The 26,294-nt window shown below is 40.1% G+C and overlaps 1 protein-coding gene across 1 annotated transcript in view; it reads left to right on the forward strand.

Annotated features, from left to right (window-relative positions):
- FBXO28 (F-box protein 28) overlaps nucleotides 1-26,294 on the forward strand; it is a 52,063-nt gene that overhangs the window by 20,884 nt on the left and 4,885 nt on the right. The window contains exons 2-4 of the mRNA XM_004700159.2: nucleotides 9,643-9,752; nucleotides 16,666-16,804; nucleotides 21,291-21,486. Coding sequence (XP_004700216.1) covers nucleotides 9,643-9,752; nucleotides 16,666-16,804; nucleotides 21,291-21,486 — 445 coding nt within the window. The remainder of the gene's footprint in view (nucleotides 1-9,642; nucleotides 9,753-16,665; nucleotides 16,805-21,290; nucleotides 21,487-26,294) is intronic.

The following is a 26,294-nucleotide window of genomic DNA, read 5'->3' on the forward strand; positions in this document are numbered from 1 at the left end:
CCAAGAGGCAAGCGAATTTTGGGAATGATGAGGGCAACAAATGTATAGATGTGCTCTACACAATTGATCTATGTATTGTGATGAATTTTATGAGCCCCGATAAATTGATTAAAAAAAAATTAGGTGCCTCCGCATATACTCAGTTTGGCTTATACTCTAGTATATACGGTATGTTAGAAAAATTTAAATATAGAGATGGCTGATGGGTAGGAAATGCAAATGGGCTTCAAAAAATTCATGGGGAAAAATGAATGTCAAAGATCATGCAATTTTTCCACACTCTTTGAAGGCCCTTAGTATGAAAGAAGATGAGCAAGAACCACGGCTTTGCTTATTTGATTTTAAGGAGGCAAACCCTTCCTCCTCCTCTCCTTTGCTTTTTATCAGATATTCCACCTCAGAATCCCTTTACACTCCTAAGAGCTAACCTGAGAAAATAATAAGAATACATGGCACATATTCCACTATCTGTCAGCAATACTGTCATCGTGTTATGTCGCTTCTGGAAAACACTGTAGTTAGAATTATAAAAAATAGTGCCCTCTCCACCTTCAGAAGATCTTGGGAACTCGATGGTTCCCAGATCACACTTTGAGAACCATTGTTCTATATTGCTATAGGACCAGGCTTCAAAGAGAGTGTGAAAAAATGCAATGAAAAGAATGTTATTTTTCCTAGAATTTTTTGAAGCTCCCATGTAATATTATCAGTACTACTCTGACTGTATTGCTGATTTTTATTTTTGAGTCCGTCCGCGCGCCCCCCCTACACACACACACACACACACACACTAGCACTTGCTCTTACTAACTGGTACTCTAAATACAGGTAGTACAGTATATCACCTTGTGAACAGTTTCTTTTTCTGGTCTCACCAAGTGAAGGATGGGCTTAATCAACACTTTATTAGCATATAATTCACATATCATGCAATTCAATAATTCAGTCACATCAAAAAGAGTTGTACAGTCATACATACCACAATCAGTTTTAGAACATTTTCTTCATCCTTGTACTTATATTGGCTCCCCATTTCCCCCCACCTCTCCTGCTATACTCCCATTGTTTTGTAAGGAAGCAATGTGGATTCCAGTGAGCCCTGGTGGAACTCGGTGCCGTCGTTCCTGCAGTGTTGACCGTGCACTGTAGAAAAGCCTGTGCGCATAATCTAGTGAGGTGGCTTCAGAGTCGGAGTCCAGAAGCACCTGTGGTAGAGATGACTCCAGCCTGCACTTGAGATTGGTTGAAAGAAATTTTAAATTATTTACGTTCCTGAGCATCTCAGGACTTTGTAAAAAAGCACTTGCTGTTGCTTTCTGCTCTACCCCCAGTCTTTCCTTTGTTTCACTCTTAAAAGAAGAGATTTGTACTTTCAAGGCGCAACTTGTTTTAGTACCTTAGTAAAGCCTTGTTTGATTCACCTTTCAGCTCCATTCAGGTAATAGCTTTAAGTTTCTATTGCATAATCATTGAACATATACATTAGATCAAAATTAGCTTTGAAAGGGCCTCCTCTTCCCACTGTTTTTTAGATTACATGAAGGTGGGGATGTATCCTCGAAACGCCTTTTTGTTGTCAATCCTCGAAGTTTACACAGTCTCATACAAAATGTTATATGCTGCTGAGGGATTCCAGCTCCTAGATGACCCCATGTGACAGTCCAAAACTGCCCCAGAGGGTTCTCTAGGCTGCGATGTTTATGGACGCACAGATTGCCAGGTCTGCCTCCCCTGTAGCCGCGGGTTAGTTTCAACTGCCAGTCTTTTGATTGGTAGATGAGCACTTAAAAACCCACTGCCATTGAGTCATTTCTGATTCATAGCAACCCTATAGTATAGGGTTTCCTAAACTGTAAATCTTTACAGGAGCAGATAGCCTCATCTTTCTCCATCAGGGCTGCAGGTGGGTTTGAACTGCTGCTCAACATAACCCAGTCTATCACCAGGGCTCCAACAGAGGAGATGAGAGAGTAAAGAAAATTGTTAAATTCTAGTTTAGCCCCTAGCATGTCTTAACTGAATTTCACAAAACTATGTCAAGAAGCTGAGTTGCCAAAAAAAGGGAAACTTAAAATGAAAACTAATAAGGTGATCTGAAGTTCAAAACTAAACCAGTTCCTGTGGAGTTGATTCTTACCCTGTGTGCTATAGAACTATTTCATAGGTTTTTCTTGGCTATAATCATTACAGAAGCTCATCACCAGACCTACCATACTGCTCAGTGGATTTGAAACCACTTGTGCACACGCACGCACACACACATCCCACCCTCCACCTCCCCAAAAAACTGTATCAAGTCCAATCCAACTCACCTTGGCCCAATAGGACAGGGTAGGACTGTCCCTATGGGTTTCCGAGACAGTAGTTTTTTAAGGGAGTAGAAAGCCAAATCTTTCTCCTGAGGAGCAGCTGATGGACTTGAACTGCTAGCCTTATGATTAGCAGCCCAACGTGTAGCCCACTATGCCACAAGGTCATAAATAATTTGCTGTCAAATTGATCCCATTCATGTAGCCCCCGTGTGTTTCAGAGTAGAACTATGTTCCATGGGCGTTTTAAGGGCAGTGACCTTTTGAAAGATCATCAGATCAGGCCTTCTAAGGCACCTCTTGTTGGATTTGAGCCACTAACCATTCAATAGCTGAGCTTTTGCTTTTAACCATTTGCACCATGTAGGACTCCCCTTTATCTGAATTTATATGTAATTATTAAGAATGGTCATGTACAGTAATGCTTCAAGCCTCCTCCATTATGATCAGCACTCAATACCTATTCGAATGAGAATACTGGTAAAGATTAATCAGAGAATAGTCAGGAATGCTTTTCAGTTTGCTAAAGCTGATACTAACATTTGCATTTTCTTTCCAAGTGAATATCTAGGAGAGAGTCCCCAGAAAAAAAAACTAGCTAAGATTGAGATATTTTTTAATCCTACCTGCAGAATTAACTTTATACTAAAACAAATGAGCTTAAGTTGTACTCATATTTGTATGTCTGAGGAAAATTAATATAAGTACATTGAAAAAGCAAAAAGAAGAGCCAGGCAGTTTTGACACTTCCTTTTAAAAATGAGTTTTTCACCAGTTAACTTTTTGCAGCATTTTTTTATCCCATGTATACATTATTATTTTATTGATCATTTGAAAGTAATAAGCAAGTATGACATTTCACACATAAATATTTCTTCATATAGCCAGAATATCATTTCATAGCCTGAGTATTACTCCTATGGATTTTAACATTGATATAATCTTTATTCAGATTACTGAGTTGCCCATCCTATTTTGAAGAGTTCTGGCAGATACATGGCTTTTAAAATGTCCTGCTGTACAGCTTTATCTGATTACTTCCTCGTGATTCACTTGAAGTTCCTGATATCTTTGGAAGAGTTTTAGGAAGATCTTGGTCTACCTCAATGGTTTATAAATTTTAGCAGTGTAATGAGAATCTTTATGATATCCTTGAAGTTTTTTGTTGTTGTTTTTAATCCTTGAAGTTTTTTATTGTTTCAAGAATTCTACTTTCTAGATTGGTGCCACTCATTTCTGTAGTAATAGAAGCTAATCAATTCAGAATCATTAGGATAATTATTTAAATCTGTATAGCTGCAATCACCAAGTCGTTCTGTTTTTAAAGGCATAAGTCAGAAGACCTGGAGTCTTAATTTCACTTTGTCATTAAATAGTTTGATGATCTTGGACAAATAACATAATTTCTTTGCATTTCAGGTTTCTTACTGTAATATGAAAGGATAGACTCTAGTGTTTTTCTGTTCAGGGATTTGACAAGCAGCCTAATCTTTGATAATAGCTTTTGAGTTATAAAGTGAAATACATAAATACTCAGTTTATTTGAGAACTGTAGTGTGCCAGATGAATAGTTTTTAAAATTTGGTACCATTAACAATGTTTCATTGGTTCTGGGATATAAACATTTTCACATTTTAATATTTTGAAAATGAGAGTACCTCCTGGCCAATATGTATGTATAAGGGGGCTTCAAAAACATCATGGAAAATTTTCATTATATTTTACTTTCATTTTTACATGAACTAAGAAGCCCCTTTGTGCGCTGTGTGTATTATTGTGGCCATGTTTCCTTTTTATTAGAAGAGGTTATTACTGTTGTTGTTAAATTGATAGTATGTCTTAAAGTCTCCATAGCATTTTAAAACAAAATCAGCGGAGTCCAGCATAATGGGTTTTCCAAGGCATCTATATTAGGGGGAAATGCTGCCAATTATAGCTTTAACACATCATCTATAAGATGGAAAATTTCAAATGTGAAGAAAGAAAAGTACATCTTAGACTTGATTAAAATTTAATAATAAATTTAGCAGGAAGATTTGAGGGTTTCACGCGGTTTTTTTACCTGTGTGTCTTGCTCTGTTTAGAGGACGATGGGGTACATCAAATTGAAACAGATTTCTAAACGAATTCAGATGAACGGGGAGAGGGGGGGGAATCTCATTACTGATCACTTAAGCTAGAAAATGATAAAAAAGATAATATAAGGCATTTACATTCTAGAATAATTAGCAAACCAACAAAACCCACATCTGTTCTCTCCTCCTGAAACAGCATTAGCCTAAGCTGAAAGCCTTCGTTGTATGGACAGATCCATTCCACTCGTTCCCCTTAGTTTTCATCATGTGCACGGTTCCCAGCCTCACGCACTGGTGGTGGTCAGTATGGTTGTCATCTTTGTGTATTAGGCACCAACACTTGATTTTACTGTCTTGGGTAAATCGCCAGATTGTTAGGATTTTGGTCTTGTTTTAATAACTGGGGAAACAAAATCTCTTTCCTTGGGAAATTATTAAAATATCCTTAGTTTGAGAGCTGCACTTGAAATGAAACAATTTAGCACAAGATAGCATTCATTATCAGCAGTTGTCACCAATGGCCTGTACTGGGGGGAATTAGTACATTTCTCTTTTCCAGAGAGCACTTTGCTTCCTTCTGAATCCAGAACAAAAGATTGCTGTGAGCCCTTTGTTTGTGTATCAGTGGATCCAAGCTGACTGAACATTTGGGGGAGGGAGAAGACCGCACTAAAGGCTGTCCTTCTCTTACAATAATGGTTTCTTAGGGTCTTTTTCACTTTGGCTTTTGTGGTACTTTTAAAAATTTTATTTTTGTGACCTCCGACTTTCTGGACTTTCCCAGTGTCAATTGAGACTCCATTTACAGGACGTGGTTTAATTTTTTTGTAACTCTTGTTGTAAGTTGGGTGAAGGTTGACAGAGCAGATCCATTTTCCAGTCAACATTTTATACACATCCTGTTTTATGTCAGCTCCAATCCCCACCATGTAACTTATCCCACTTGTTCATGTTTGCTGTTTTTGCTCCTCTTATACTGACCCATCCGAATGTGTCCTTAGTTAAATGCTGCCCTTTTGATCTCAAATGAATGATTATTCTTAGGAGTACTTATCAATTCCTACCGTTAGTGTCAATTCCTACCGTTAGTGTTCCCCTGTAGACCTGTCTATTTGACTGAAAATTGTGGGGGTGGAGAGAGGTTGTGCCAACTAAGGGCCATAGTCTGTCTAGCCAGGAAGCTTGGTCTATTTTTATGATTTTGTGTTTCATTTCAGATTTCTTCCTCCTCTATCCAGGACCTTCAGAGCAATGGTAGTGGCAGCCACACACTTCTTTTAGGGTTCATCTACAATCATTTCAGCTATCTCCTTGTGAAATTCACAGGGCCATATCTTTTTGTACTAATGTGACAATTACAGAAAAATTAACCAACCCAACTGCCCCCAAACCAAATCCACTCTCCCCCACAAATGAAAGTGATTATTTAAAAGTAATTTCCAATTGCCATATGAATCTCCCTGCTAAAACATGGAAGTTTTCCTCCTCTCATTTAATCTCTCTTTAGAAGTAGGTTGCTTATTAATGGCTGCTTTATTCCAGACTTGGTGCTATCAACTCTTAATTTCAAAAACCCTCCCTCCCCTTCCCCCTTCAAATCTTGTACCATGTCAAGTCTTACTTGGCTTGACTTTATCAGGCTATTCTGGTAATGTGGTGAGTTACTTACTGGGCTGCTAACTACAAGGTCAGCAGTTTGAACCCACAAGCCCTTTTGTAGGAAAAAGATGGGGGGTTTTCTGTTTCTTTAAAGATTGATAGCTTCAGAAACCCACAGGAGCAATTCTACTCTGCCACAGGGTTGCTAGGACTCAGAATTGATAGCAGTGAGTTTGTTTGGGTCCCTGGGTGGTGTAAATGGTTTGCTCTCAGGCTGCTAACCTAAAGGTCAGTGACTCAAAATACTCATTAGCACTTTGAAAGAAAGGTGTGGTGATCTACTTTGGTAAAGATAATAGCCACTATCCGAAAGAATAGTGTCTGGGCCAAGTGAGTATCAGCTAGGTGCACCCAGATGGAGCATACCAGCCCATGTGATCTAAGGATTGTAAATATTAAATCCAGCATCAGAGGAGGGAATTCTATTAAAGCTTAAATTCTGAGCACCCAGTTTACAGAAGGCTATGGATGACAGTGAAAACCCAAAGTCCATTTGGAGAGCAGCCTCCATGTGGATTAAGCTTCCATTGAACCTCTCTCAAACCTGTGAATAGTCTTGTCCTCAGACAGAGTGCCTTGGAAAGTGCATTACTGCAGATACAGTTAGGTTAAAATGTAAACATATTATCATTTGTTTTCCTTTTGACTCATTTTTAACTGAGTCATTTTCTCCTTTCTTTTGGATTGAGGCTTTTCTCTGTTTTATTTTGTTATCATTGTTGGGGGTTTTGTTTTACTTTCTTTTTATGGAATCCAGGATAGGTAATACATAGAGACAGAAACTAAGTTAATAGTTCCTTTGAGTTATGACAGGAGAGGTTGGGGAGTGATGGAGAGCTGATAATAATGGGTACAAGAATGAAGAAAATGTTCTAAAATTGGTTGTGGTGATGATTACACAACTCTTTGAATATATTTAAACCATTTAACTGTGTTGGGTGTAAATTATATGCCAGGAAGACTGTTAAAAAAAAATTATAGCCAAGGAAACCCTATGGAGCAGTTCTACTCTGTTATCACATGGAGTCACCACGAATTACCACGAGTCAGAACCTACCTCACGGCAATGGGTGTGGGAATTGTTTTTGTTGTTGATATTTATTCGCATTTCCAGTCAGTATTCAGATATTCACTTGAGTTTCTAGGTTATTAAAATAAAAGCTAAATCTGGTGATGATTACAACTCTTAATATGATTGAATAATGAAGTTATATGATATGTGCATTGTATGTCAATAAAACTATTAAAATAGCTAAATCCTAGGAGTCTGCTAGATTTCAGTAGTCTAATTCTACTATGATATAATAATTTAGATAGTAGCAGGGAGGATATTAACATTAGTAGTTGACCTTAATTTTTTTTCTTTGTAAATATGTTGCTGCCCCAAATTTCTATTTTTCCTTCCCAGAAATCATCAGTGAGGTTATGGACCTACAAAAATGTGCTGTAAAGGGGAGTTGCTTCAAGTGTTTTTGTCTTTGTTTTTCATTCCTAACTGTATATAGATATAGATAACTTAAATGCAAAATAGTCTTAATAACAACAAAAGTATAGATTTTGTAACCCCAAATTCTTATTCCCCAGAGGCACTTTCCAATTTTTTGACTGTTTGTTTTCTACCCCCTATATTTATTATCTGTTAGCTTTTTACTATGAAAGATGATAATTTAGCCCTCTCTGGTCTCCCTTCTTCCATTTACACAGTGAGAGCTTTTCCCTCAGATTCAGTTCGAGTGTTTGAGTGTTCCGGGCAGTGTGGTTATTCAGCACTGAGCCATGATTCCCACAGTGTAGTCTCAGGATGCCAGTGGATTCCCAAGACCTGCAGGGAGTTCAGGATGTTTTCATGAAAAGACCAAGATGTTTTTGCCCTTTTTACTCTTACTCTTTCATAAGTGGGTAGTGGAGTTTTCTAGAGACTGTGGTAATATGATGATGTCATTATTGTGATAATGAATGGAATGTATGCTTGTGATCTTTGTTTTCTAGAATTTACTCATAACTTAGATTGAATTCAGAAGCCTATGGAAGAATTCATCTGTATTCTATTAATGCCAAACAACAGAGACTTGCAAAAAATATAAAATGGTGCCATTTGCTAAATATTTTCTTTTCAAAAAGTTACTTTTCATTTTAAAAAGTTATATGTATTGGCTTTGATATTTTTTGCATTAGACACTGAAAACAAATGTTGGTAACTGATTTCATGTAGTTAGAAATAGTACCCACCACATTTTAAGATATCTCTTTACAGGAGTTATTCTTAGTATCAGTGCTTAAGATTTATTGTATTTTTAAATTAATTTCTCTGATTTTAGAAGTATCTGGCATTTCATATTATAATAGTAAAGCCTTCATTAGCTTCAGTCTAGTTTGCTAGAATTTATCCCCGCATATTCTCAAGAGAAGGCCAACGTATATCAAGAATTTCATGAATGTTTCACGTCAACACATATTTGTCGAGCATTTGTGCTTGGGTGATTTGAGAGAGACACAGAGTCCCTGCCTGATTGACTTGGCTGTGCTAGGGGTTCATTTTGATGTTAGCGCTTTCAACATCCACTCCTCTATATATGTTAATACTCAGGCTCCTGACTTTGAGTCACTGTAAAACTCTCCAGGGATTGACAAAGAGATTTAACCACAGAACAAAGTTTTCAGATTAATACTATGTTAAACAGAAATGCCTGTAACATAAGTTTTATGCAGCACTTTAAAATCTATCTAGTGATCTAGCCTGTTTTATTTCATTTATTCCTAATAATGATTCTTAGGAGTTCTAATCTATTTTATAGATGGTTGGCTATGGCGTCCAATTAGCTGACTTGCTTGAGGATGCTTGTAGGATGGACTCAAGTTATAAGGACTCTGACTCTGGTCATTTCTATATTGTATAAAACTATCAGATTTGTTGAGGGCTCAAAGTACCTATATACTCGAGTATAAGCCGACCCAAATATCAGCCAAGGCACCTAATTTTACCACAAAAACTTTGCTGGAAAACTCAGCTTATACATGAGTATATACGGTAGTTGAGAATTTGGTACACATCATAAGATATTTTCAAGGGGGTGACAGTGTCTAGTACAGGACCTTGGCCATCATCAATCTGCCGTGGATGACCCAAATCACTGGAAGAAAGAAGTAAGAATGCGCCTTCTGACTACTGAGCCTGTAAAAACATTGTGAGAGCTTGGCTTCGAGTTAGAATATACATTTTTGCCTACAAGGGAGTTTTTGTTTCAAACGTTAAAGAACCTTCAAATATGTTCTTTTGTTACGTCTCAGGACTACAGTCTCTAACCATAGAGTAAAGCACGTTCAGAACAGCAACTACCTAAATAAAGTAAGTGGTAATATTATGGTGGGCAAAAGAGTAATTTTTTTTTTTTAAAGAGTAATTTCTTAATGTAACATGGCAAGAATTACTTTGTAGGAGAGCTCCACCCACGTAACTGACTCAGATTCAGATAGTGAGCTGGCAGCGGGGGAGGGGACCCTAGCACAGAGAACTTTGTGCCATCTGTCCTGAGTCTAAGTTAATGGTCTCTTGTTAATTTGGTTGTCCGTTTTCTGATTCTCTGTATCTCTTCCCATAGGTCTGTAAAAGAATGGACTTGGTTTGCCAGAGGATGTTGAATCAGGGATTTCTGAAAGTGGAGAGGTACCATAACCTGTGCCAGAAACAAGTGAAAGCACAGCTCCCCAGGTATGTGTGGCACGGCTAACAGCTGGGAGTCTCGTTTGTTCTTGATTATCTAACTGTTAGTAAAGACACGCGTGTGTGAGGTGATATGCAGACCCAGTGTCATCGAGTCGACAAGACAGGGTAAAACTGTTCTGTAGGGTTTGTGAGACTGAAAATCTTTGATGGAAGCTGGGAGCTTCAGTGTTCTCCAAGAAGATCCTGCAGTTATCGAGGTGCTTTGTTAGAAGATAAGACACTTGGGGGGTGGGGGGGAAGCAGTTGACTCTGGCCTGTCTCCTGAGAGCCAGGTCAACCAGACCCAGGGCCTATTGTTCCCTAAGCTTCAGGAGGCATGATGGAATCCATCATGGCCAGGTGGGGAGGTCAGTAAAAGCCTGGAGCCCTAACACACACAGATGTACTTCTCATTGGTGACCATGCACAAAAGAGGGTAGCATGTTTGTCCTTGGGGGCCAGGAATCCTCCCAGGCTTTGTCCAATGTGTCTCTTCAGTTGTATCCCATTGGGCTTTAGTAAATCTGTGGATGAGGTATACTCTCCATGGATTTTGTGAGTCTTTGCAGCAAGTGTTACAACTCAAAGAGGCTGTGAGCTAGCAGAGGCTGGTGTCTGTCTATTCGGCAGTATGAAGGAGTCAGTCTTTTTAACTTCCGGCCTCTGCCCCAGCACTGGGTGACAGAGAGCCCCCTTCTCCAGTGTCAGAGAAGTCCTGCACAGACGGCTGGTTGGGAAAAAAGGTATCCTCCTCACTTGTAACTCAGACCAGCTCCATGGGGCTAGAGTCAGAGCAGTGCGACAAGGATAGAGACAGGGCAAGGGGAAGTCAGTCCTCGAGTTTGGAGGACTGGATTTCTGCAGATCCTCACACCTAGCTGTTGCCAACTCACTTTACCCCTGGGCTACATGTTCGTGGTTTCCAAGTTTTTTGTAGACTATAATAAGCAGTTTTTACTATTCCCTGTCCACACTCACCACTCCTCTTCAGCATTGTACTGAAGGGTGTAGTAGAGAAATTTAAGCAAGAAAATAAAAAGGCAACCACATTGGAAAGGAAGAAGTAAAACTATTATAAGTGCATGATTATGCATGTAGAAAACCCTAAGCAATTCCAATCATTAGTGTTAATGAATTAATTCCATAAGGATACACAATTGAAGATAATATACAGTCAGTTCCCAGGTTACTAATAGCCAACTTAATGTACAGCCTATAGTTATAAACTACCTCTTGTAAAGCCTTTAGGAGAAGGAGGGAGCTTTCTACTCCCGTAAAGAGTCTCAGAAACTTAGAGGGGGCCTTCTACCCTGCCTATAGGGTCACCGAGTTGGTATGGACTCACTGGTAATGAATTTGGTAAAGCCTTTCCTCAGCTCCCTGTGAGTCCTCAAGTCAGAAATCATGTGTTGCTGCTGGGTTAGTCACAATGTCAGACAGTCATTGGCAAAGCACTTTATAGCCACTTCCTCCTCCTCCTACTCTTTGCAGCTATCCTGCAGAAGCCGCCTCCCCCAGCACTAGGAGACTGTCTCCTTCAGCAGGCACCCCTCCACCAACCCCCCAGCTTGCCAGCAATCGTTCCTAATTCTGTCCACTTTACACCTCTTCCTCCTTTTTTACCCCTTCCTTCTTCCCTCCTTCCCTCCCCACTCCTGCTCCCCCAGGTCTTTCACTGGAGTAGTTGCCCCTGTCAGCCTGTTCCTTGGCCAGCTATGCCTCACTGAGGGCTATGAAGTCCTTAGCCCCATGTACCACTGGACTACAGTCGATGTAGTCCACTGCTCTTGACTTCTCAGAATCAGGGGTTCCCTCACCACCTGCATCAACCTGCAACGGCCACTGGCTCAGCTTCCCCCTTCCTATGCTCGGCAGCATGCACCAGAATATTATTACTGTGTGGCCAGTTCTCCATATCCACTGGCTCCACAGATGCATAGTCAACCAAGGATCAGAAATATTCGGGGAGATAAAGAAAGCAACTAAGTGGTTGGAACAAACCCTCCCAAAGTGCTATTTGTATCACCTGTATATTATAATAAGTATTATAAGTAATCCTGAGATGAGTGAAAGCATACAGGATGATGTGCCTATAGGTTACATTCAAATATGAAGGTAAGTCAATACTGCTATAAAATCAAAGCAACTTTTATTAAACAACATTACCAAAATGTCTATTGTTTCTCAGCATATCTTCCATCTAGGTCTGTATCCTTCTGAAGGCAGTGCTTCACGTCTCTGCTCTGAAGAACTCCGCACTCTGATTGACACATGTCAAAAAGGCGGTGTGGGCCTCCTTGAGGACTCTGAAGTGTCCTTTGAGTTTTAAGGACAAAAAAAGTTGGAAGGAACAAGATCAGGGTGATAGGATGGAAGGGGGTTCCCTATGAAATTCTGTGTGTGTGTGTGTGTGTGTGTGTGTGTGTGTGTATGTGTGTGTGTGTGTGTGTTCCAAGTGAGCTTTTACAAAGGAGAGAAGAAGTTTCGGGTGTTACACAGGTACCCTCAGAGCACTTCACATCCACACATGGAAAACGGAGGCCAGAAAAAAACGCAGCCCAACCGAGGGGCAGCTGGAAAAGGAGTCCCTACGGAATTCTTTTTTTTTTTTTGCTATTTGTTGTGCACACACACACACATACCCACAAAATTCTTAAGGACAGCCTTTTTACCCATTATCATGGTAGGAGAGAAATTCCTCAGCACAACCACCCTGGCCTTTTTCTTCCCCTGAAGTTTTCCGTTTTCTTAAAACTTCTGTGGCATGAGCCCCATGATCATCGTATGTCCTTAGACAGGGAGGGACTTATCAAAATGACCCCTTGTGGGAAGCCCCTAAAACAGTCACCATAACCTCAGCTGACCGCTTTGCCTTTACCTCTCTGCCTTGAATGTAACTGACCCAGTGATCCCTCAGAAGCTACGTTTGGGGTGGGGTGCCCTCTTTTCCTTTTTGGAGAACTTGTCTGCAGCCACCCACTAATCAGAGACATGTTTGAACACATTTTGTTTGGGAAAAGCCCATGCACGTGTGAACTAAAACCCTGGTAGCAGCCTTTTTGACATACAGTGTTCTGCATAAGGGACTCTTGCATGTATCTTTGGATTTCTGGATTAAGGAGAAGTGGTTGATCCTGAAATGAGTCCCCCACTGATACCAAGGGACTACTGTGTTATGTTAGAGATGTTTTAGGATGTCTGGAATGGTTGCTGTAATATTTTTGACAAAAAGGTACACTGTATACTTAGACTTTATTTTTTGACAAACAGCTAACTATCTGGTGTTAGAAATAAACTACTATTCCGACTTAACGTACGATTTTGAATGGCAGACAGACTCATTTGTAATCTGGGGACCATATTTTTATGTATCAAAAAATCTGAAAAAGAAGATTGCGTTTATAACAGCATCAAAAGAATAAAGTACTTAGGAACTAATGAAAGAGATATGAGACTTAGAAACCAAAAACTACAAAATATCACAGAAAGATAATTTAAGGAAAAGACATCCCCAATACCCTCAAATTGATCTGTAGATTTGGCACAGTGTTTTGACAGGCTGGTCCTAAAATTCATAGGAAAATGCAGGAGCTCCAAAAGGGCTAAAACAACCTTCATAAAAAAAGACGCGAAGTTGGAGCACACTCACTTTCTGGTTTCAGAATTTACTGCAAAGCTGCAGTAACCAAGACATACAGCTCAGTAGAATGGAATTGAGCGATTCCAGAACTAAACCATTACATCGTGTGGTATGCCATGGAGTTGATTCAGCAGCCTCAGCCCCTTGCTCTTCCTCATAGTGACTCTAGGACAAAGTGGAATTGCCCTGTAGGTTTCCTAGGTTATAATCTTTATGTAGCTGATTGCCAGGCCTCTTCTCCCACAGAGTAACCGGTAAGAACAGCTGATAGGTTTGATCACTGAACTTGTAGTTAGCACCCAAACAGTTGACCATCATACCCCCAGGGACTCATTTGATTTCAGCAGAAATGGCAAGACAGTATAATGGAGGAGGATATCCAAAGTGGATATCCACTGGACAACTAGATATCCACAAACTAGATAGCAAACTATAAAACTCTTGGAAGAAAAAGCACACTTGTTCCTCTAGGGTACTCTAAAGATAGAACCAGGAGGTGAGCGGTGTGTATCTAGAGAGCCAGAACTGGACGGGACTACCTTGTTTTTTCTGGTCTCTTGTTTTCCGTCTTTAACAGTGCAGTTCCCACTTTTCTATCATTCTGTTCAGTGAGAAATCATTGTGTTTCTGCCTGACAAAGGGTCGGGCTTTTGGAGGTTTCACTGCATGAGAGGACTTCAAAAAGCTAATGAGGAATGCCTATTATCTTCCATTTCTGAACTTTTGATGCCCCTTTGTGTGTACCTTTATAGAGAGACATTTAATTTACTTCAGAAGGTTGGCTCGTTTAGTTGTGGGGCTGGCAAGCCCCGAATCTATGAGCAACAGCTGGAGACTTCTGCAGGTTTGTTTGCAACCGCTGCTCATGTGGTAGGAAGACAAATCGGACCTCGTCGAAATGAAAAGTTCACTGTTTCAGAAGACAGCATCAAGAAAGCCAGGCGACAACCTCACAATGGGAAGAGATATTTGCAAATCATGTCTGCTAACAGACTGGTCCACAGTTTTTTAAGGCATACTCAACAACAAGCAATTACCCAATTTAAAAATGAGCAAAGAATATGTACAAATGACTAATGAACACATTAAGCGATGCTCAACATCATTTGTTATCAGGAAAATACTATTTAAAACCTCTCTAAGGTACCACTTGATATCCATTACCCACTACCATTGAGTCACCTCTCACTCCTAGGACAGGGAAGAACTGCCCTGAAGGGTTTCCGAGGCTGTGAATGATAGGTTCCCAAACATAATTGGCTTACTGCCCTCCCAGCAATTAAATATAATGCCTTTGTACTTTCACCCATAGCTAGATAGAGCTTTTGCAGCCCCTTGAATCGTTCCAGTGCCATCCAGGGAGCGGTATTGCCTACTTTGGGAAACAGTGCTGTAAATCTACAGAAACGGACTGCTTCATTTTTTTCCAGCAGAAATGGTGGTGGATTGAAAATGCCAACAACTAAATCGCAGCTATGCATGTTAACCTTTGCACCACCTTTTACACCCATTCCTACTAACCCAGTGCCATCAACTTCATTCTCACTCAAAACTCGGCTCACTGCTGTCAAGTCTACTCTGATTCATAGTGACCCTCTGTGGTAATGACCCTATATACTTTTGGGTTCCCAAAACTGCAACCCTTTATGGAAGTAGAAAACCTCGACCTTCTGAGAAGCAGCTGGTTTCGCTGATCTTGCAGCTAGCATACCAATGCATAGCCTGTACACCACCAGGGCACCTTATTCTGACTAAACCCTACAAAGCAGTGCTTCTCAACTTGGGGTCAAGCAATCCTTTAACGGTCGCCTAAGACCATATTTCCGATGGTCTTAGGAACCGAGGCACCGCGCCTCTATCCATCTCCAGGCGGGTCCGCACTTACGGGATCACCACAACATGAACTGTATTAAATGGTCTCGACATTGGGAAGGTTGAGAGCCACTGCTATAAAGGATTTCCGAGACAGAAAATCTTTACAGGAGTGACAGTTTGTCTTTCTCCCAAGACTGGTTGATAAATTTGAATTACTGACCTTGAGGTTAGCTGCCCGGGACTAACCCACAGCATACCAAGGCTGCTCCTTATAGCCATTAGAGTGATTAAAATAAAGAGAATAGCAAAACTTGAGGACGTTGCAAAAGTGAAGTCTTGTACATGGTGGAGGAAATTATAAAACAGTTTAGTCATTTTGGAAGACAGTCTGGCAGTTCCTCTAGAAGCTAAAAATAGTTTTTATATGACTCAGCAATTTTGTTCCAAGAGAAACAAAAGCATACCAGTAAATGTCCCGACAAACTGGTATATAAATGTTCATAACAGCAGCATTCCTAGTAGGAAGAAGTGGGGATAGGCCAGATGTTTACCAACTGATGATTGGGTAAAAGTGTCCAGTGGCATGGGCTCAGCAGTGAAGCAAGGATGAAATGCTGTTACAGGCTGCAGCATGCACCTTGAAAACTATGCTACGTGAAATAAGCAGCCCTCAACAGAATGGAGCCATCGATGTGATTCCATTTGTACGGCACTATCCTGAATAGGTCGATCGACAGAAAGAGAAACTAGAGCAGTGATTGCCAGGGCCTTGCGGGGTGAGTGACAACGAAGTTTCTTCAGTGATGATGAGAATGTTCAGAAATTAGGTATTGGTGACATTTGCACACCTCTAGTGACTAAAAACTACTGAATCGTACACTTAGAGAAACCCTGGTGACATAGTGGATACTTGTTGGACTGCTAACCACAAGGTCAGCAGTTTAAAACTCATTCACTCCTTGGGAGAAAGGTAGACTTTCTACTTCCGTCAAGAGTTACAGGCTTAGAATTCACAGGGACAGTTCTACCCTGTCCTGTAGGGTCACTGTGAGTCCAAACTGACTTGATGGCACAGAGTTTGGTTTTTTTTGTACACTTATAAAAGGGTGAATTTTATCTCAAGCTTTCAAAGAACTTAAAGGTAGTGAGTTTGGGGGATAGAAAGATAGTCTTGTGATCTCTTGTCATACATATGTCCCTGTATGAAGTTTCATAGAACTGTTTTCTCTAATAGCCATTAGATTTGACATAGCACAAACAAAACAAAACATAACATTTAAATAAAAATTCTTTTCTCAAATGATTTGTCAGTCCTTAGCAAGAATTTCAGGATATGGTCGTTCATTCATCGTGAGGTTATTGCCCATTGTATACTTTTAACACATGAAAATTAGGCTGTTTCATTGAGACATTTCTTTTCATTGTAGTCCACAGACTGGCTGTAATTGTTCCTTTTATTTACAGGAGAGAGTCAGAAAGAAGAAACCATTCATTAGCTCGTCATGCAGACATCCTTGCTGCCGTCGAAACAAGGCTATCACTGTTAAATATGACTTTCATGAAGTATGTGGATTCCAATCTCTGTTGCTTCATCCCGGGAAAGGTAAAGTGGAATTAATTGTTTACTTAAAACTGCTGGACTGCACTGTATAAACGTTATTAATAAAGTGATGTTTTAAACGTCGCAGTTGTCCATTGAATTGAGTTCCTTTTAATAGCTGCTTCTGTACTGTTGTTGACATAACCATGCATCATTTGTATGGCCTTTGTATTTATCATTCTGATTACAAAATATACCTTTGAAGCCTTTAAATTCTTTAACAAGAATCGCTTAAGAGTTCATATTTCAGAAAATTTCTTTTGAGCCATCCCTCTTTGTAATGATGCCAAAGTTAATAGCAGTGGATAAGATAGGCTCTACCCCGTCTACAAGATTGGCAGGGGAGAAGGGAGTGACGCGGAACACAGGCCAACTGGATTTTGTTCCATTTGAGAAGTGTTTCAAAAGACAAACTTATATTTGGCCACAGAATTAGTTGCTGTTTTGTATATAACCTTTCTGAAGGCAGGTTTGCTGCTGACATTTGGAGAGTGCTCATAACACCCACAGTGCCTGGCACATAGCAAATCAGTAGCTGTTGGGTTGGCTGAGACTCCAGGGGACCCCAAGTATGTCAGAGTAGAGTGTTCCATAGGGTTTTCAATGGCTGATTCTAAGGCACAACTGGGTGCACTTGAACTACCAGTCTTTCAGTTAGCAGCTAGGTGCTTTAACCACTGGGTAGCTCTAGTGGTGGAGTGCATTGCATATCAGGCTGCTAACTGCAAGGTTAGCATTTCGAATCCACCAGCCATTCCTCAAGAGAAAGGAGGCATTCTACTCCCATGAAGATTTACAGCTTCAGAAATCCACAGGGGTCGTTCTACTCTCCTTTGGGATCACTATGAATTGGAAATTACTTTATAGCAAGGAGTGAATAATATCGTTATATACTTGAAACTAAGTAATACTATTTTAATGTAGAAGGGAGTGTATTAATACGACGTTTTTACTAATACTAAATAAAGACCCAGTGTTTTACAGCTATTCATACCTCTGATAATACCTTGCTTCTTGAATTAAGTATAAATTTAGATGAAATAAGTCTATTTCTTTAAAGCGTTTGAAGATGGAAATAAGGTCATTTTGCTCCTGGCAATTGAGCCCCTTAACATGATTGGGACTAATTAAGACCCAGTGAAATTTGAATACTCTTTTTGTTATTTCCTTGGATAATTAAAATTAGCAATATTTCTTATGTACTTTCTCCATTTTCAATGACAGTTAAATTCTGATCTTATGCCACATAAAGTCAGGGACTGTTCAGTCAATAAACTGTTATAGAAAGAAGAGCAGTAAATATTTTGTGGGTATCTGAATAGAAAAAGTATATATAAATAATATGACACTATGTTAATAAACCAGTTTCATACATAGTCACAGACTACATTAATACAGATTTTTTTTGAACGCAGTCAAACCTTGCTTTTCAGTGTTGTGTGTGGTTCCTCCTCCAGTTGAATGGCAGAGTGGAGGAGTGTGTGGCAGTCCATGTGGCCTGCAAAATATAAAATATGGATGAGCTCACCTGCCAGGTAAAAATGGCCAGTCTTTGTTCTAGTGGATCAGAATCGTGTCGTGTGATTGGAGGTAGTAATCGTTCCTGTCCAAATAAGTGATGTAAATTCTGTTGAAGCTTGCTGATTTAAAAACCACTTGTTGACTTTTCACTTTAAGTTTTATTTTACCAAAATAAAAGAACAGAATAAGGGTGACCACGATGTATTGCATCTCAGATGTAGCACTCACCTCTGCTTGAAGCCTTTACCCTGCTTTTAGCTGTAGCTTTATCTGATAATTAAGAAAAGATAGTTACTGAGCCCCTTTCTCCTTGATAGTACCACCTACTTACAAAAACTCTCATTTCTTTTTTCTCCTACAAACCTTAACTTGACATATGCTACCAAGGAGACAGAAATGATTTCATTTTTATTCAGATAGATGTTCTGTCACATTTAATTCAGCTTGGGTTATTTTGTTCCTTTAAATTTTTTTCCTTTGTCATTTTTATAGTTTACCTCTTGCCTAAAACATGACAGTGTATATTCGGAATGCTATTGCGTTATTTCATTTAGCTGACATTTTTAACGTAAAAAAACCTGTTGCTGCCTAGACAATTCTGGCTCATAACAGCCCTTTAGACAGAGTAAAACATGAGGTTTCAAAAGCTGTAATCTCTACAGAAGCCAACAGCTACATAGTACATACTACCCTTGTCCTCAAATGAATATATTCAGTACCAACCCACCTAACCCATTCTGGCCCAGGTTACCCTATATGAGTCTTTAAAATAAGATAAGACTTGATCTATCGTTACTGTTTCTAGATTTCTCCCCCAGCCAAGAGAGCCAGGTTCATGCCCTCTAGGCAATAATAACTTATCACAAGTTATTTCCAATAATAACCACAGATCATCCTATTGTGATTAATCCCACCCTGTATGCTTTTTATGTGCTCCGATCTTAAATATATGCAGAGAATAGAGATTCAGCAGCCTAATATGAAACCCAGAACAAAAGAAATAGGAAAAGTCACTTTTGAGGAAAAGTCTTGCAGAGCTATTGAAATCTTTTCTGTACACAGATCATTTGAATAGAAAAAGATTGTATAGAAACATGAAAAATAAAGGCAGTTATACTTTAAAAAAATAACTAAATATATGAAATTGTATAATTGATAGATACAATTGTGTATAATTTATCATTGATGCTCCATTAGGTAATGCCAAAAACTAACTTGACTAACGCTTGAGTTATACTAGATTAAAGGAGATCGAGGTTCTCTCACCCACAATGGGCTGAAAGCTTTGCGTAGTACACCATTTGTGCCAGGCAGTGTGCATGATACAGTGAACTCGGGGTTAGAAATGTGATAATTGGTCACTGTATTTGGCTTGTATCATACAATTTTGTAGCTATAATATAGTATCTATATATTTTATATAATATATATAGTATTTTATGGTAATTCAAGCAAGCCGTACATTATTTGAAAGGCCTAGGAATAGACATTAAGTATTTATCTGACTTGCTTAAGACCTGAGATCTTTCCACTGAGCTCCACAATTCATGCCATTACACTTTTATTGTTGTTCTTGTTTGTTTGAACAAAAAAATAAACATAGCGTACCATCTGTAAATTCAACGTTATTTACATCTACAGTTCAGTGGCATGGTTCTGTGTATTATGTTGTACAATAGTGACCACTGTCCACTTCTACATTTTTCCACTCAGTTAAAGCTATCTTTCTGTCGCCCTCCCATACCTGATACATCAATAAACTTTTAATCTATACAGTAGCATATTTCATGTAAATAGGATCATAAAATAATCATTTCACTCACCATAATATTTTCCCACTCCGCCCATGTTCTAGCATGAGTAAGGACCTCACTCCTCTCTGTGGCTGAGTAATAATAGTCCATTGCATGTGCACCACCTTCTATTCATCCATCTCTCAATGAGCACTTAGGCTTTTGCTGTTGTAGCTCTACGCTACCGGGGCGCCTGTGACTTTTATAAGCAAAATAAAATTTGCTTTCTAAAAACCGTGCTCTTGAATTGTATTTAACTTCAGGCACAGTGAATCATTTCTAATACTTGACCATCTATGTCATTCATTTAGCAAACATTGAATACTGGTTACATGCCAGATATTGCCAAGTTCTCAAACTCTGACAGTTAAACTCCATATGCTCCGTTTTCCTAAAGAATTTACCAAAGGTTGTCTCTGACTTAACACTGGGATCTTGTTCCAACAACTTTCAATAGTCGATTCTGACTTGTGTTGGCTACCTGATTTTCTCTTGGTGTTATTATTACTGGAATTGAAAAACTTATGTTTTTTATATCTGGATTTTGTGATTTCCTCTTGTAATTATCTCCTATTTTTAAGGGTTTTTGATGACTTTGTTGTTCTAGAAAAGCAATCCTATCTGATGAGACCTCATTCCAGGCCATAACAAGTCTTAAAGAAACAGCACCCCTGGGGGTAGGCCACCTGAAGGCAATGCAAGCCAGGAGGAGGTCAGGCTGCATCCCTAGGGAGTGGATGTGACTAAATAAAGCAAAGTGGGCTTGGAGGATGAACAGAATATTAAATCCCAATTCGGGATTTAAATTCTTAAATAAGTCCTCTAAATGTACATCCTTCTTTACATGTTTCCACAGTGATTTCCTTCAAGATAGAGCCGCCCTATATTACTTACCCTGATTCCTTAGCACCGGCACAATCTCTGGTTGTCAAGGGTGCTTAATAAATAGAAGTATGCAAAGTATGGAACGTTGTAAGGAGCCCAAAAGCTGTGTGGTGCAGATTGGGAATACTGGGCAATGTTATCAATGGCCAGGACATCTGTTCTGTTAAAGCACCCTGCAGGGCTACACAGCACTTGAAAATAAGCAATCACTTTTCTCCCTATTTGATTGTTCTCGTTAATATATATATATATATATAAACTGTAGTGCTAATGCGCATTCTTCATTTCAGGTGATTGATGAAATTTATCGTGTATTGAGATATGTCAATTCTACCAGAGCCCCTCAGCGAGCTCATGAGGTACTTCAGGAGTTACGGGACATCTCCTCCATGGCAATGGAGTATTTTGATGAGAAGATCGTTCCAATTCTGAAGAGGAAATTACCGGGGTCAGATGTGTCTGGAAGACTCATGGGCTCTCCTCCAGGTATTCTTTATTTATAAGTTCTCTTTGTAGCAATGTTGGTAAGATACATTTTTTTCACTTAACCATATAGCTTGAACTTTTCTGTCCCAGTGGATACTTATGTGCTGGGTCCTTTGACTGACTAGAACTAAGACTGTAATTTAGGTAACTGATTGTTACCATTGGATACATTTGTTGTTTCCAGCTTTTTCCATATTTGGTCTGTACTCTGAAGAACAGGCTGAAGAACACACATCCATTGTATGGATTGTGTCAAGCACATTTGTACATTTGTTGCCATCATCATTCTCAGAACATTTGCTTTCTACTTGAGCCCTTGGTATCACCTCCTCATTTTTCTCCTCCCTTCCCGCTCCCCCCTCCCTCATGAACCCTTGATAATTTATAAATTATTATTGTTTGTCATGTCTTACACTGTCCGATGTCTCCCTTCACCCTCTTTTCTGTTGTCCATCCCCCAGGGAGGAGGTTATACGTATAGCCTTATAATCAGTTCTCCCTTTCCACCCCACCTTCCCAGTATCAGCACTCTTAGCACTGGTCCTGAAGGGATCATCTTTCCTGGAGTCCTTGTGTTTCCAGTTCCTAACTGTACCAGTGTACATCCTCTGGTCTAGCCAGATTTGTAAGATAGAATTGGGATCATGGTAGGGGGTGGGAGGAAGCATTTAAGAACTAGAGGAAAGTTCTTTGTTTCATTGTTGCTACACTGCACCCTGACTGGCTTGTGTCCTCCCCGTGACCCTTCTGTAAAGGGATGTCCAGTTGCCTACAGATGGGTCTTGGGTCCCCAATCTGCACTCCCGGACATTCACAGTGATTTGATTCTTTGTTCTTTGATGCCTGATACCTGATCCCTTTGACACTTTGTGATCACACAGGCTGGTGTCTTTCTTCCATGTGGGCTTTGTAGCTTCTCAGCTAGTTGGCCGCTTGTTTACCTTCAAGTCTTTAAGACGCCAGACACTATATCTTTTGATAGCCGGGCTCCATCAACTTTCTTCTCCACCTTGCTTGTGCACCCGCTTTTGTCTTCAGCGACTGTGTCAGGAAGGTGAGCATCATGGAATGCCACGTTAATAGAACAAAGTGTTCTTGCATTGAGGGAGTACTTGAGTGAAGGCCCAATGTCCATCTGCTACCTTAATACTAAACCTATAAATATATGCACATAGATCTATTTCCCCATCCTCATATATAAATATATTTACATATGTACATGCCTTTATTTAGACCTATAAATGCCCTTTTCCTCCTAGCTCTTTCCTCTATTTCCTTTAACTTTCCTCTTGTCCCACTATCATGCTCAGCCATCATTTGGGTTTCAGTAATTCCTTAGGTTACATTACCCTTGATCACACCCTACCAGGCCTCCTACACCCACCTCACCACCGATTTGGATCACTTGTTGTTCCCTTGTCCCTGGGTTTGTTAACACCACTTCCTTCCCCCCACCCCAAGTCCCCCCGGAACTGTCAGTCCCGTTGTTTTCTCTTCTAGATTGTTCATCCAGCCTACCTTATTTAGGCAGACCTGCGGAGATAATAACATGCACAAAAACAAGACAGAGCAAAATAAAGCAACAACAAAAGCCAATGACAAAAAAAGAGAAAGAAAATCCTGTAGATAGTTCAAGGACTGTTTGTTGACCTTTAGGAGTGTTTTCCAGTCAAGTGTGATGGGGTGCCATGCCCTGGCCCCAAAGTCTATTTTTAGTGCTCCCTGGGAACTTCAGTTGTTCTGTTTCCCTTGATGTTCTGTGTGGTGGGGTCAAATCGGGCGCATTTCCCACACTGTGTTTTCCACTGGGCTATGGATCAATGACGGATGTTGTGTCTCATAGTGGGGCCAGCCATGTGGTCTTTGTGGATTGGCTACTCTTGAGCAGGAATCTCGTCCTCAAGGCTTGGTGGGCCAGGATGTGCTCGACTCTCTCTTCCTCCCCCTTCATTTGCCCCTGTGTGCTCTGATCAGACATGTCCCTCTCCCTGAGCTGTAGCTTCAGTGCCGTCCTCTCAAATAAATCCTTCTGGGGGGAAGGGCAGGTGTCCACATAGTAGTTGGGATTGGGGCCGGCCCCTCAGACCTCTCTACTGGTTCCCTACTCCATGCCAGTAGGTTGCATTCACATCTTGGAGCAGCAGGTTGAAGTCTGTTCCCTCTTTCCCTGTGGAGATATAAACCATACCCGTTCCTTGGGTGGGTTAGTGCCCTGTTCCCACACTACCCCTTTCTTTTTTTTCTCCCATCCTTTTTAGTTGGCTACCATACGTATCCCTGGATTTGATCTGGCCCCTGCCATACTACCTGTTCCTCACCCCAGGAATGTTTGTATACAGTAGCTCTTTCCCTATGCCCCTTTTGCATTTTTTAAGCTTACCTCAGCAGACTCATTTCAGGAATCTATTTAATGAATTTTTTTCAAAGCCATTTTATTTGGAGTTAATACAGATATATCATTCCATTGTTCAATCACATCAAGCAGTATTACACAGTTGCTACCACAGTTTCAAATGTTTGATTACTACTTTAAAACACGGCCTGCATCGTCTCTTGAACACTGTCTCCTCTGTGATACAAAAGTCAGAAGTATATTGGACCTCAGAGCTCTCTGCAGTCATCTATTGAAGGATTACATGGTTGCATATACTTAATGCTTGAGGATACTTAACTTCTTTAGGGTGGGGGAAAATGTCTTGGTTAAACTTTGTGTTTTACTTGGATTAGTTCACCCCTGCAGTACTCAGTAGATCAGTGCCCTGGCTCTGTAAGTAAACAGTAAAGCTTTAGCAATATCTACTCTGCCTATTATGTGCACAGCACTGCACTGTGTCCTGTAGAGACTGGGAAAGCAGTATAATCCATGGTGTCTGCCTTCAAGGATCTTACTGTTTCTGAAGGTTAGGCATATCTAGACTCAAAGTTCAGTGATCATAGACAAGAGATATATTTTAGGAAAGTGCCCAATTATATGCCACAAGCATAACGGATCTGATTCCTAAGGAGGAAAAAGAGTCATTAAGGCTGATCTAATAGATCACAAGAGGTGAGCCTTGATGGCTGAGCAAACTGGGAAGAAAAACACATCAATCAAGGGCAGGATTAAGGTTATAGACTTGGTACAAGTAGAAAATTAGCCTGATGGATTTAGGATGTAAGTGATTCCATCTGGTCCTTTAGAAAACATACGAGAGACAGGTTTTTTGAAAGTAGATTATTAGTTAAAATAATGAGTGTCCTGTTCTTGGTACTCCCTCATTACCTTCTAATTATTTCTAAATCACAATAGCTCTGGACCCTTCCGATACCCTGTCAGAAATTATTTCTGATCATCGTGTATTTATTTGTATGCCAGGGGACTTTAAAAAGTTTATGAGGAAATCCTATGATCTTCTAATTCCATTTTTCCACAAACTTTTTGGAGCCTTCTCCTTTATAAAAGTAAACTGGACTGTGGTTCTAGCTCCAGGAGAAGACAGGGCTTGGAAGCTTGGGCAGTTACTCACATCAGGACACTCTGAGCACCCATGTCCCTTCGGCTTCTAGGCTTTTAGAATTCAGATAAGGCTGTGAGTAAGTAGTAAAAGACTGCTTCTGGAGTTCCAGTCCACACATGCGCAGGTTTACTCCAAGCAGAAGTTATTTAAACGTACTCTCAATACTACACTTATCTTTGTCTCATTAGGGTGCATTCATAAAAAGGTCCGATCTAAACAGTGACCTCGAGGGGATCTGTTGGCCAGTTACATTCACAGCAGAGAGGTCATCTCAGAAGGTTGTGGTGACTGCCCTTTGTGATTCCAAAGGAGTCGGTCATCTTGATAGGGTTTCTCAAAGGACACAGCATGATCATGGGGACTTACCGGAAACAAAGGTTTTAACAAATGAGGAAAGGGCCAAGGAATTTTCTTCCATCAGAACAATGCCCCTGCTTATCCTTTTAGGGTAGCAAGGACCGTACTATGAAAATTTAGTTGGGAAACTGCCTCATTTACCCTACAGCCCCAATCTGGCCTCTTCAGACTTCTTTTTGTTTCCCAAGCATGATTTGAGTTCCTCTAGGCTACCAAAACTACCTTCTGGACATGGTATAAGTTGAAGAGCACATAATTATTCAAGGACACTTTAGAGAGACGGAAAAACACCACCTTCAGAAGTGGGTAGACCAAATAGAAGATATGATGAGAAACAAAATGTAGCTTAACATTTTGGTATTTTTTGTTTGTTTGTTTGTTTAATAAAGAATTATATGATGGCATAGTGGGTTCCACGTTGGGGTGCTTAAAGGTTGGTAGTTCAAAACCACCAGCCACTCCAAGGGAAAAAGATGAGACTTTCTACTTGAAAAGTACTTTCCACTTCCCCACTGGGCAGTTCTATTTTATCGGTTCAGTGTCAGAATCAACTCAATGGAAGTGAGTTTGAATGATGTAGCAATACTTTTAGCCTTACCCTGGCATGTATCCCACTGTTTGACGGAGTCCCTATTTTATGTAGCTGATATTGAAGCCTTTGTATATATAACAAAGTACAAAGAACTTCAAAATGTAGTTTGCTAATTCTAAACTTGAGGTATTGTTTACTCATGTAAGATAAAGTAGCTAGATAGATCAGATAGATAAAATAGCTCAAGCCAAAAACCACTGTGGTGGACAGAGCAGACCTGTCTGTGGCTTTGGCTGTGAATCTTTATAGGAGCAGGCTGACACATTTTTTTCCTATGGAGTGGCTGGCAAGTTTGAACCACTGACCTTTTGGTTAGCAGACAGTGTTCACCCACTCATTCTGCCAATGGGACTCTTTAAACA

This window comes from Echinops telfairi, unplaced genomic scaffold, assembly GCF_000313985.2.
Source record: "Echinops telfairi isolate 266 unplaced genomic scaffold, ASM31398v2 ScPeMD7_7424;HRSCAF=8462, whole genome shotgun sequence".
In the NCBI taxonomy this organism is placed as follows: Eukaryota; Metazoa; Chordata; class Mammalia; order Afrosoricida; family Tenrecidae; genus Echinops; species Echinops telfairi.